Source organism: Gnatocerus cornutus, chromosome 10, assembly GCF_029298725.1.
Source record: "Gnatocerus cornutus isolate USDA-ARS CGAHR chromosome 10, icGnaCorn1.1, whole genome shotgun sequence".
NCBI lineage: Eukaryota > Metazoa > Arthropoda > Insecta > Coleoptera > Tenebrionidae > Gnatocerus > Gnatocerus cornutus.
The window spans coordinates 8051366-8064073 of record NC_142242.1 but is presented as its reverse complement, the minus strand read 5'-3'; the positions used below and the strand labels follow the sequence as shown (position 1 = coordinate 8064073).

Here is a 12708-nt window from a genome sequence, read left to right as displayed (position 1 = left end):
AGCGCTTCGCATCTCCAATTAGCAACGCTTGCATTTTGTACAAAGTCCCCAATCTTCCCCGCTGCTGCTGCTGCTGCTGCTGCTGTACGAAGAAGAATCGTAATTACAGCAGCCGCCAGTCTTACAAGAAGTTTTTGTTGCGGGCTGAAAAAAAAAACGTTTTACAATTGTGAAAATGCTACAATGGTCATTTTACCTTCTTTGTTATCGTCTTCTTGGTGGTGCTTTTGCAGGGAGCACAACCAGTGGATTTTCCAGAACTTGAAGGCCTGACGACAGAAGTAACTTTCTTTGGCTTTGTTGCAACTTTCTTCGGTTGTGCTGCGGCTTTCTTCGGCTTTACTGCGGCTTTCTTCGGCTTTGCTGCCTTTTTAGTAGAACATGAACCGGAAGCACAATTAGGCATTGTAAAAATACGAATTGAATACTTGCAACTTTTAACTGGAGACTGTGAACCGTTATCGTTTCCACCGCATTTATACCGAGCGTTTTTTGATCGAAAAACGCGCGATAATGGCGGTTTTTGTATTGACAGCCGGTGCGATTTCTTATCTCTTGTGAACTGAACGAGCGGACTAGAAAAGATTTTTGCATCATAAATCACTTTATTTAATTACAAAATACAGAATCAATGCAGGTTTACAAAATACATGTTTAATTTAATATTACATACATGATAAAAGATAAAATTCATAACCGGCCAGCGCTTTAACACTCATTGCAGTTATATCATAAGCTGTTGTTTCATTTTTATTACATATTAGATTTCTGATAATCTGTAGTTTGTATTTACTCGCAATTGTCTCTAAAATCGCCAAAAAGAAATATTTTTAACGAATCGATATGAATATTTTTAAAAATATTCAAATTGCGCCCGCGTTGTGACCAATCTAATAACACTAAATATACTAAGCAGATCTTTTATCTTTTAGGTAGCAGCAGCTTAAAAAAGCGTTGTTTTTTGCGCTCAATTTAATTACGAAATTTTCTTAAAAAAAATTAAAATTGCTATTCTCCGGTTTATTTATCGGGATTCTAGAATAGAGTTCTTATAAAAGTTCACCGGTTTTCTGGTTGGTACCTCTGCCTGTCATATGTCACCTTCAACCGGCATGGCGGCGGTGTAAACTTTGTGAAAAAGGCGCGATTTTCTTTATTGTGAGCTTTTGTCTGCTAGTGATTGTGTCACTCAACAAGAAGACCCAAAAATGGCAAAACGGCTCAGTTCAGGTCAAAGTAATACGATACTGAATTACTTCCAATCACCGAAGGCGAAATCAAAGGCCCCAAAGGAAGAGCCAGTTGAAAAAGCCGACACTGAAACAAACGGAACTAATGGTTCGTTGTCTTTTCCTTAAACTCGAATCATTTGAATTTTAAGGTAAAACTGATGAATCTCCAATTCAAGTCAGAAAGAGGAAGAAAATCTCAATTATTGATAGTGATTCTGAGGAGGAAAATATTCCTATTAAACCAACTCCCAAGAAAAAGAAAAGTGTGAAGAGGAAAGTTAGTGAGAGTGAAGAGTCTTCTAGTGACGAGAAGCCAAGTGAGAAGAAACCAACGCTGCAGAAGTTCACGTTTGAAAAGGGGGCTGAACCATCAAAGTCTAATGAAGACACTCCACAAAAAACTCCTTTATCAGTCCCTAGCTCTAACACCAATTGGCTGCATAATCGTCTCGATTTCTTGAAGCCTGATAAAATCAAAGACATCAATAAACGCAGGCCTGATGACCCAAACTATGATGCTAGAACCCTTTTCATTCCTGATAGTTTTCTGGATAAACAAACCCCAGCAATGAGACAGTGGTGGATTCTGAAAAGTACCCACATGGATGCAGTGTTGTTTTTCAAAGTAGGAAAATTCTATGAGCTTTATCACATGGATGCTGTTGTAGGAGTGACCCATTTGGGTTTCTCTTACATGAAAGTGAGTTTAAAATTCTGTAATTCAAGTACAATTTTTGATATTTCTAGGGAGAGTTTGCACATTCTGGTTTCCCAGAAAGTGCGTACCATAAAATGGCCAACGCTTTGATAGAAAAGGGGTTTAAAGTAGCAAGAACTGAACAAACTGAGACTCCAGAAATGATGGCTGAAAGGTGCAAGAAACAGGGGAAAACTACAAAATTTGACAAGGTGGTCAACAGGGAAATTTGTCAGGTTACCACAAAAGCTACATGTGTTTATGGGGCACAGTTACCTGAAGCTATGCATGCTCAGTCGTGCTATATGTTTGCAATTGTGGAAAAAGTAAGTGGATTTAATCTAAATGATTAATTCTGGTAAACTATTAACGTTTTTGTAGGAAGTCTCAAATGCCCAACGTTTTGGTATTTGCTTCATCGACACGTCAATTGGTATTTTCCACCTAGCAGAGTTTGTAGATGATAAATATTGCTCAAAACTCTTGACTTGCCTAGCAGAATATCCTCCAGGATTGGTAAGCTTGATAACACTCAGTTTTGGATAAAATTGTGGTGGAGAAGTAGTCATTTCTTTTATAGAATTCTCCCTAATATTTACTAAAAGTTTTCTAAAATACTATATTTTGGTTGGCATTAGCCTTAAAATAATTTTAAGTACAAAACCTGTAATAGTTTTAACTTTGGCTACATTGGATTTCGTCTGCAGATTTTAACAGAAAGAAAACCACTTAGTCCTAAATTGAAAGTCATTTTGAATGGTCAGTATAGAGACATCCGCAAGGACACGCTAGCACCAGAATCTCAGTTTTACAGCGCTGCGGCAACTATAGAGAAATTATTGAATGGAGATTATTTTCGTTCTGAAGATAATGTTTTGACTGTGCCTCAGTTTATCAAAGACATTACCGACGGATGTAAGAATTATATTATTTATTTGTTGAGGATTTCAAATCCTATTTTTAGATAACGCAAAACCGGAATACGAGCTCCCTGTTCGAGCCCTTGGCGCCTGTTTATGGTATTTGATAGACTCAAAGCTGGACCTCCAAGTCGTTTCTATGGCAAAATTCAAGCTCTACTCTCCATTAAATGTAGCGCAAGATTCCCTAACCCGAAGCTCAATGATTCTCGATGCTGTTACCATCGTTAACTTGAATCTACTGGGAGAAGAAGGCTCTTTACAAAAAATGATTGATTATTGTCAAACGGCTTTTGGTAAAAGATTGTTGCAACAGTGGATTTGTAGACCTTTATGTAATGTTGAGCAAATAAAAGAGCGTCAGGATACGGTTCAAGAGCTGTACAAGAATCCAAGCATGTTGCAAGAAGCGCGAGATGTACTGAAGAAACTCCCGGATTTAGAGCGACAATTGGCCAAGTATGATCCTGCGTTTTTGCTCTCTTTTTTAGTGTTTTCTGTAGGATCCATGCGTATGGTAATAAGTTCTATTGCAAGGACCATCCTGACGGCAGAGCCGTGTTCTACGAAGCTGTACGATATTCCAAAAGGCGAATCACTGATTTGTTGAAGACGCTACAAGCCTTCGAACTCGGTCAAAACTTGAACTCGATCTTCAAAGGTTGTGAATCCGCCTTGCTTCGGCGACTAACTCAATTTAAACCCGATGGAATGTACGTGGATCTAACAGAGTCTTTGGAGTTTTTCAAGAACGCCTTCGACCAAAAAGAGGCACAGAAAGAAGGTAAAATCATTCCGAAATCAGGAGTTGATGAGAAGTTCGACCAAGCTGAAGAAGGCATCCAAGAAGTGCGAAAAGAACTCGATGAATACCTCGCAGAATTACAAAGATTTTTTGGTTGTAAAGTCGTGTATTTCGGTTCGGATAAGAAGAGGTTTCAGATTGAAATTCCTGAGAGTCATACCAAGAAAGTTACGAGTGAGTACCAACTTGAAGGGACCAGGAAGGGGGCGAAACCGGTGAAGCGGTACTCCACAGCGAGGAGTAGAGTGAGTGTTTATTCATCTTGTTACTGTTAGAGTCATCGGTGGTTTTAGCAACTTCTGGCGGATATGATGAAAGCAGAGAACGAGAGAACGAAGATCATACAGGACCTCAATCGGAGAGTTTTCCAGAAGTTCAGCTCAAGGTATTGAGAGATTGCTTTGTCGGATTTTGTAGATTTTGCTTTTAGACACGACCAGTGGGAGCAGGCGATTGACTGTATTGGTTTGTTGGATGTTTTGTGTTCTTTGGCAGAGTACGCCCGCCGGTTTTCCGAAGATATGTGCATTCCGGTTATTGAGCCTATGGGAGAATCAGTAAGTAGTGAATGAGCATCTGTTATGGATTTCATTTTGTGTTTTTAGAATAAAATTGTGATTGAAAATGGTCGCCACCCTTGCGTCTCCAACATGGAAACTTTCGTTCCTAACGACACGAAATTAGGGGTTGAAACACACCCCAATGTGTTGCTCATCACCGGGCCGAACATGGGCGGTAAATCAACCCTGATGCGCCAAACCGCTATAATATGCATCATGGCTCACATGGTAAATTTGCTTATTTCCAACTTCTGTTTTATGTTATCAAAATTACAATTTATTCCCAAACACCAAATTTTGTCAAAAAATGCTGACGCGCGTTTTGCTAGCAATGCTATCATCATCAGAGCGATGATTAAACTAAATACTAACAAATAATTCATCCTTATACAGGGTGATTTTTTAAAAACGGCAGGCGTTGTAGAATTTTTATTTATGAACCGATTTCAAAAATTTAAAAAACAAATTAAATGGTTTTTAATTTCCTATAAACTCATGATTTTAAAATTTTTCTACATGGCTTAGTATCCTTTGGGCGATACTCAACTTTCTTATTTTAAATTGACACCCATATTTTTTTTTTTATAATTTAGAAGATATTAATTTTCTTGATTCAGAAATGTGTAATATGTTCTACTTTTACAAAAAATATATATAAAAAAAAATAACACAATAAAATGTGTCAAATAACACAATATCGTTATTGTAATGTCAAAAAGCAGCAAATAACAGAAAGAACAAGTTTTCTTTCAACAAGATGGGGCTACACCTTACAATGCAATTGTGCAATAAAAAAAACGGGATGGCGTTTCAACAGAATTTTAATTAAATAAGGTAGTTGTTTTTTCTGATTTGTAATTATTATTGTCTTTTGTTATTAATAATTTCAAAAAAAAAATGCCGATCCTTTGTTATTTGCTGCTTTTTGACATTACAATAACGGCATTCTTTAATTTGACACCATGCACCTAGATTTTATTAACTTTTTTTGCTTTTTTTTTTCAATTTTGATAATTTTTTTAAAAATATTTTTGGTAAAAGTAGAACATATTACACATTTCTGAATCAAGAAAATTAATATCTTCCAAATTATGAAAAAAAAATGGGTTCCAATTTAAAAGAAGAAAGTTGAGTATCGCCCAAAAGAAACCATTTCATTTGTTTTTTAAATTTTTGAAATCGGTTTATAAATAAAAATTCTACAACGCCTGCCGTTTTAAAAAAATTACCCTGTATACTAAAAGCTTGTCGACGCGCACCCTTTGGCGCAGGTAAAAGGGTGTAGTGGGAGGAGGAGGGGATGGGGCCGTTGTACGAGTTCATTATTACATTTTTGTTCCTAAATATTTCTAGACTTTCATAAATGTCTAGAAATTTACAATTATTTACATTTTTAATTAAACGAAGACAACTTTCATCAATGTGGTGGTCATTGTCAAAAACATGTTGGGCAACGCTTGATTTTTCAAACCTTCCAAATTTGAGATGAGCTTGATGTTCTTTGAACCTTTTTAAAATTGACCTTCTTGTTTGCACAATATACAGTGAAATCTCCCCTTACGGACACTCTTAAGCGGACACCTCTCTTAAACGGACAATTTTTCAAAGTCCGGATGCGTAAAACTAACAATTCATTGTTCCGAATCTCCCTTGGACGGACGCGGACACAGTGTTTTTGCTTAAATTCTACACTAAATCTCTCTTAAGCGGACATCATGAAATAGTCACATACCCTCCCACGAATTGTTAATAATCTAAATATCGATTTCAACATTTCTTTAAACTGCATATCTAACGAGACGTGCGTTAAAAGTGTGTTTGGTCCGTCAAATCAAATTGCTGGAATATTTTAATGTTGAATAATGGTTGTTTAATCTAATTTTTGTTGAAGTGTTTTTGTTACTTTTAAATTTAAATTTACTATATTCGAAAAAGCGTATTATTAAGTTTAATATAAATAAAATTCACTTAAACTGTAAGTTCAATTTTCTCTCTTAAGCGGACACTCCCCTTTAAGCGGACAGATTGTTACAGTCCCAGCGGTGTCCGCTCAACAGAGATTTCACTGTATTTCTGATTACAATCTTTACATTTAATTTCATAAATCAGCGACTTTTCTGTTGTTCCTACTCGGTCTTTAGGATTACCTGGTGACAAAAGAAGTCTTCTCAGGTGTTTTCTGAAAAGTAGAACATTCATTGACCAAATGAAGAAAATTTAGACTTGCCATCTTATGTTGAGGACAATGATGAGAGTCTGCATTGTTGTAGCGAAGAGTACTGCTTTCCTTCCTATAAACATCAAACTCTAATCTGTTCTTATTTTTAATTACAATTGTGTCTAAAAATGGAAGTTTTCCGTCTTCCTCTATTTCGCAAGTAAATTTTATCGTTGGATAACGGTTATTTATTTTGATTAAAAAGTCATCAATATTTCACTTGTTCGTATCAAAAATGGTAAAAATGTCGTCCACATACCAGGTCCAGATTTTTGGAAAATATTCAAGCTCAGATTCAAGTTCCTTTTCAAAGCGGCTCATGAAAAGGTCAGCAATGAACGGAGAGAATGAATTACCCATTGCCGTGCCTTCATGCTGAAAAAAGAAATTCCCGGAAAATTGAAAAATGTTTTGCTTCATGCAAAAATCTGTGAGTTGAATATATTCCTTGACAATCTCCGAGTTGAAATTGTTTTCAACTAAGAGTTCTTCCAACCAGAGAAGTGTTTGTGGAACGGGGACACTTGGAAATAGAGAACTTACATCGAATGAAACTAATAATTCACCCTATTGCAGCTGTTCGTTTTTGATTTTACTGATGAATTCAAGAGAATTTTTGACTGCAAGGCTAGGCTGCTTTTTGGTTAAATTATTAAATTTATTTGTCAACCATTTTGAAATTTGTGAAGTCGGTGCATTAATGGCCGAAACAATTGGTCGCACTGAAAGGACGAATTATTAGTAAGTTTTTAGTTTAATCATCGCTCATTTTTTGACAAAATTTGGTGTCTGGGAATAAATTGTAATTTTGATAATTTGTCAACACCAAGAATTGATCCAATAAATTTTCTTCTGTTTTATGGGTCATTTTAGGGTGGATACGTCCCGGCCAGTACATGCAAAGTGAATTTGATTGATCGAATTTTCACTCGATTGGGGGCTCACGATGATATTGTCCACGGTCAGTCGACTTTCTTAGTCGAGTTGTCTGAAGCTGCCGCTATTTTACACAATGCAACTCAGTTTTCTCTGGTTTTGCTTGATGAGTTAGGAAGAGGAACCTCAACACATGATGGAAATGCCATTGCAACTGCTTATGTGGAAAAACTGACTCAAGTTAACTGTCGGACTTTATTTTCAACTCATTATCACAGTTTGGTGGACCACTTTGAACCAAGGAATGATGTCCAGTTGGGACACATGGTGAGATTATACTCTTGTCATCCTAAATAAAAATTGAGGATTAGATTTTGACAGTGGATTTTGTTAGAGAGGGTTTTTATGACTAGTTTTTTTCTTTTAGGCTTGCGTGGTTGAAAACGACGACGATCCAACTGAAGAATCCGTGACGTTCTTGTACAAGATGGCACGAGGTCGGTGTCCAAAATCGTACGGTTTTAACGTCGCCAGATTGGCAGGATTGAAACACTGCATCGTTTCCCGTGGTCGCGAAATTTCTAAGGAATTGGAAAAGGAAACCAATAATCGTAAGCATTTCCGAGAACTCTTCACATCGAAAGATATCAATACCATTAGAAATGTTTTGTTAGCAATGAAGTCCTAACTGTTATACAAGTTACAATTACACATTTTTCTTTCAAATAACCTTTACGAAATAAATATATAGTAAAAATACATATTGAAATACTAAGTAAATTGATAAATACTGTCCTGTTGAACACTCCCAAGTTATTTGTATGAAGTGGTTCGTGTCTGCGATCCGGTCCTGGAAACGTACCTTAAACTGTAATTACTTCCTCTGTGGACTCTCATATCTGGCGAACAACAAGAAAACAACACAAGTTTGAAGCTCTCTCTAAAACTCTTCGACATGAAGCCGTATATAATGGGATTGATGCAGCTTCAAAGATTCTAATTAGTTTGCTAGAGGAAATGATAATTATCTACCTGTTAAAATACGCCAATAAGTGAAATGTTGTTGACATGTATTTCAAAAAACCGCATCTCATGCTAGGAAGGACATCGTAAGCAGTCAGGATATTATCAAGAAGAAGAGGAGTCCAGCAAATTGCGAATAACACCACCACGGCTACCAACATCGAAACGACTTGTTTGACCATGTTACTATCGTCATAGCTTGGAGGAGGCGGCGGTTTTCTTTTATCCGCCAACATGAAAGTCTCCAAGTAACGCTCTTCATTGTTAGTACTACGAGTTCTTGTCAAACTAAAACAAAACATAAAATTTTAATGACTACAGGAGAGCGAATAAAACTGTTTAGACTGAAAATGTTAACGACTGGCAGTCTTAAAAATCGTGGCGGCGTGAAGATGCCAGCCACAAAAGGGAATTGAAATATCAGAAATAGCTGATCAATTATAAGCGCGTGGAGACGATCAATCAATTTTATTTTTGTACAAGATCTATTAAAGTTATACCGGAGTTCTTGATCGTGATAAGGCAGGTATTAAAAACGAGTTTATTTATAGAAAAAATAATTATGTAAAGTCATCGCTGAAATGTGAAAAAAAGAACACGTGGAAATTTTTAAACAATTTCTTAAAAAGCTGACACTAGTTAACAAATTTTGTTAAAAATTTCATTGTACAGTATGTCCCCGGATTGAGTTCACAAGAGAGAAAAAAGGTTGATTTTCCATTTTACAAAAAAATCACAAAGGAATAACATTTTTTGCATATTTCAAAACCGATAAATCTGCAATTAAATTTCAAAATTATTAGTTTGTACTCTTAAAATTAATTTTTTCATTATTTTTATTTATTAAATTTTGTAATCGTATTCAAATAGCAGGCTGTGGCTTCACAAAATCAAATAGTGCGTTAAAGATTAAAGAAAAATTTACCTAATAATGTGTAAGTATTAAAAAATTGGAAAAAAATGCAATTGCATCCTTAACAATAATTGAGAAAATTCGAAACAGTCTTAAAGAATTACGAGTTAGAATTGAACTATGAGCTAAAACAGGTAATGGGTCAATCAAATAGTAAAAATTGGTTTGAGTTAAGGAACAAATTTCATTCCTTTGACATTTTTTGCTAAATTAAAAATTATTATTATTATTCCTTTGTCATGTTTCTGTAAAATGAAAAATAACGTTTTTTTCCTCTTGTGAACTCAATCCGGGGACATACTGTATTTTTGGTTTAACTTTTGGTCAAACTAAGAACTTTTTTTCTAAAATTTTTTGGTTTTGGAATAATTTTAAAACCTCAGAAACTACTATTTTGTTAGCAGCTTTACTTTTGAAATGACTTTCTATTTCTCCAGTACACAACCTTGTAGGCTAGTGTTATTGAGAGGGCCGCGTTGTCTAAATCGTTACAGATATTCAGATAAGTCTCTCATCGCCCCGACAGTGGCTTGCGAAGAATTCAAAATATTTACATTTGTTACCGGCGACATTACTTATTTTTGTTTTTTTTTGGGAACTTACACATATTTGCTGGTCATCACAGATCGCCTCTCCATAACTTTCCACACTTCCCAGCATATGGTGGTGTAGGAAAACGTCATAATAATGAAAGGAACAACCAGAATGATCACAAGCAAGTAAATTTCATGAGAGCGCCAAATGATTTGCGAATCCCAATCGCGAACACAGTAGAAATACTCAGTGGGATCATTGTTGTTTTTCACCAACATATGAGCCTAAAACGTGAGAAATAAAACCATTTTATTGCGAAATCAACTTCAATTACCTGAGCAATCCAAGTCGGAACTGCTAGAACAAGAGATAGTATCCATATTACTGCAATAATTCGCTTGGCTTGGTTAATTGTGCAGATATATTTAGCTTTCATAGGGTGCACGATGGCATAGTAGCTGGAAATTTACTCAAAATAAAAATAACAAGCAGTTAAAAAAATCAAAGACTTAATTAGTTGTGATAACTTGTTATTGATAAAATGGTACAAAGTTGTTAATTTGAAAGAAATTGATTCTTTAGCAGTTTAATATCAAACCGAATTTTGATCTCTTGACCTGTAAAAGTTCAGAAATCTTACCGTTCTATACTAATCGCAGTTAAGGTCATCACAGAGCAAATTGCTGACACATTTTGCAAATAATGAATTACTTTACACACCATAAATCCCATCACCCACGTGTAGGAAAACAGCTTGGCTACCTGTAAAATAAAAATTTTCTATTTCGACTTTAAATGAATTTGTGGATTGAATTAATTTAGGAAAATTTTAGTGACCTAAATGATGTGTACATTGGGACTGTGTAAACTGCACCTAGTAGTGCGAGTGTTTTTTGGCTTTAGTACAGGAACTCCTGTCAAAATAAATATCTTTTCCAGTATTTATAGTGTCAATTTCGGACTAATTATAATTCTGCAGTGACGACTGATAATAAAAAATATGTTGCACCAAATATGAATAAAACTTATTTATTTTCTCACGGCCGTACCATCAAAGTAAATTTTGACAGTCCAATAAAATTGGATTTACTTTATGATGTCATTTTTGCCATTTGATTAAATTATGTTAAAAGCTTGTCTCATAAGTAAACCGAGTGAAACAGTAACAATCAACACTAAACCAATCAAACAGTTGATCGTATATTTTTAGAAAGCTTTCAAACTATTTTTATTAAGTGCATATTCGATACTTTTTTCCGCGTTAGACTCAAAACGAGCGAATTTTTGAGATTGCTCGATTCCCAAACGTACAGATTAGATAAACATGTTAATTAAAACATGCACACAAAGCGGTGCGAAATTCCGAGAACACAAAAGAACGAAAGTTGATTTTGGAAACATGCGAAGTCGTGTTAATTCTTCTGTAAAGATGCACATTTTTGCGTTTTTTCTTCCGCATGAGGAAATTAGTTGAGAGGAAGATTATACACATTTAAGATAAATGAGTACTTGTGTAAATATGTCGGAACAATTATTGTCGATGATAAAAACGCCCACCGATAATATTTAATTACAACGAGCTGCAAACATGTTAATTACGCGTCAGTTTTTGTCTTCTTCAAAAAAAAGTTATCAAATTCGAATTTACACGAAGCGGCGTAGTAGATCATATTTATTATTTTGGTAGTAGGACGGGTAATAGATTTACCTAATTTGTCTTGAAATAGGGAAAACATTAGTTAGCAAACGAAGATAAATAAATACAGTTGCAAGAGCGAGGTAAATAAATAGTGGTATTTTTGCTATTTACGCTGTAAAATAAAAAAATAAACTCCAATTGTGAAATGATTTGTTAATCGATCAAATAAACGCTAGTTTTTTATGTCCAGTTTATGATTTTTGCTTTAAACAGATTAAAAATAACTGCGATATGGAAGTGCACGTTAAGTTTTTTCTCTTTCGTCATTCATCGAAACATGCGTGCTTTTATTCTGTTTACAGACTTAATTTGACATGCATTAGAGAGGAGCATATGCTCTAATATTTATCTAACATAAGTGCACCTAATAATCTCTTGAGATAAAAGATTAGTAACTGGTTTGAGGTTGGTTGCATGGTAACAGAATTTTCATCTGAATTAGCAATTATAACAAAAATGGTATTTAATTGATTTTAATTTATCGCGTCATGTGTACATTTGCAATCAGCTTGGAATTAATAAATTTTATCTCCCATTCATGATTAAAATGAAATAATTTGTCGTACCTTTACAGGAATGCAGATGATAATGAGGAGTAAATCGGCCGATGCGAGACTTGAAAGGAAAACGTTTGTCACACTTTGCATCCCTCTGTATTGAAAAGTGGTGAAAATAATTAAGCAGTTGCCCACTAGCCCCAATACAAATGTCACACTATAAACAAAAACTGTCGGGATCAATTCATTCCAATCAAACATCGTATTGTTTGTGTCTGTTACGGTCTCATTAATATCACACATTGTTATTACACAGAAAACGAACTTAATTGAAGTTTCATCCGAGTTCTGGAAACGAATTATCAAAACTGTTGCCCTTAGACGTCACAGTTCTCTAAAATTTCAAAGCAGGCGAATCATTTCCATCGCGCTATATAACATTACTTACAGTTGAAATCCAAATTTTCTTTTAACTTGGATTAATTGTTTGTTGATTTGGTTTTATTTATAAGTTGTTAGTTTAACACTACACTTTTTTATTTTGTGTGCGTGTGCTGCGAAAGGAGCGAAAATCTTAAGCTCTACTGGGGAATGGTCGTCGCGACGCTAATGTATATATGTGTAATGTATGTATGACAGACGCGGAACCTCAAAATACCAACACTTCGTTAAATCATTGAGGTGCGTTCTGCGTGGATAAAAAATTACCACTTAATACTATAATATTATATAGA

General features: G+C 35.1%; 3 protein-coding genes across 3 annotated transcripts; 1 reads left to right on the top strand and 2 right to left on the bottom strand.

The window, feature by feature from the left end:
* Window positions 1–4: 4 nt before the first annotated feature.
* Window positions 5–520, bottom strand: LOC148167599 (uncharacterized). Its single transcript, XM_088047527.1, has 2 exons — window positions 197–520; window positions 5–144 (listed from the first exon to the last, which is right to left on the bottom strand). The coding sequence occupies exons 1-2, from the start codon at window positions 404–406 to the stop codon at window positions 19–21; spliced, it is 336 nt and encodes a 111-aa protein (XP_087903653.1). The 5' UTR covers window positions 407–520; the 3' UTR covers window positions 5–18.
* Window positions 521–1091: 571 nt separating this feature from the next.
* Window positions 1092–8077, top strand: Msh6 (DNA mismatch repair protein Msh6). The gene is made up of 12 exons (XM_088048011.1): window positions 1092–1338; window positions 1382–1932; window positions 1980–2255; window positions 2311–2445; window positions 2637–2844; window positions 2894–3308; window positions 3353–3899; window positions 3948–4039; window positions 4085–4211; window positions 4260–4442; window positions 7306–7635; window positions 7736–8077. The coding sequence occupies exons 1-12, from the start codon at window positions 1209–1211 to the stop codon at window positions 7994–7996; spliced, it is 3255 nt and encodes a 1084-aa protein (XP_087904137.1). The 5' UTR covers window positions 1092–1208; the 3' UTR covers window positions 7997–8077.
* Window positions 7960–12598, bottom strand: LOC148167597 (QRFP-like peptide receptor). The gene is made up of 7 exons (XM_088048012.1): window positions 12423–12598; window positions 12044–12368; window positions 10419–10540; window positions 10113–10236; window positions 9848–10062; window positions 8341–8619; window positions 7960–8293 (listed from the first exon to the last, which is right to left on the bottom strand). The coding sequence occupies exons 2-7, from the start codon at window positions 12275–12277 to the stop codon at window positions 8122–8124; spliced, it is 1146 nt and encodes a 381-aa protein (XP_087904138.1). The 5' UTR covers window positions 12278–12368; window positions 12423–12598; the 3' UTR covers window positions 7960–8121.
* Between the last annotated feature and the right edge of the window lie 110 nt (window positions 12599–12708).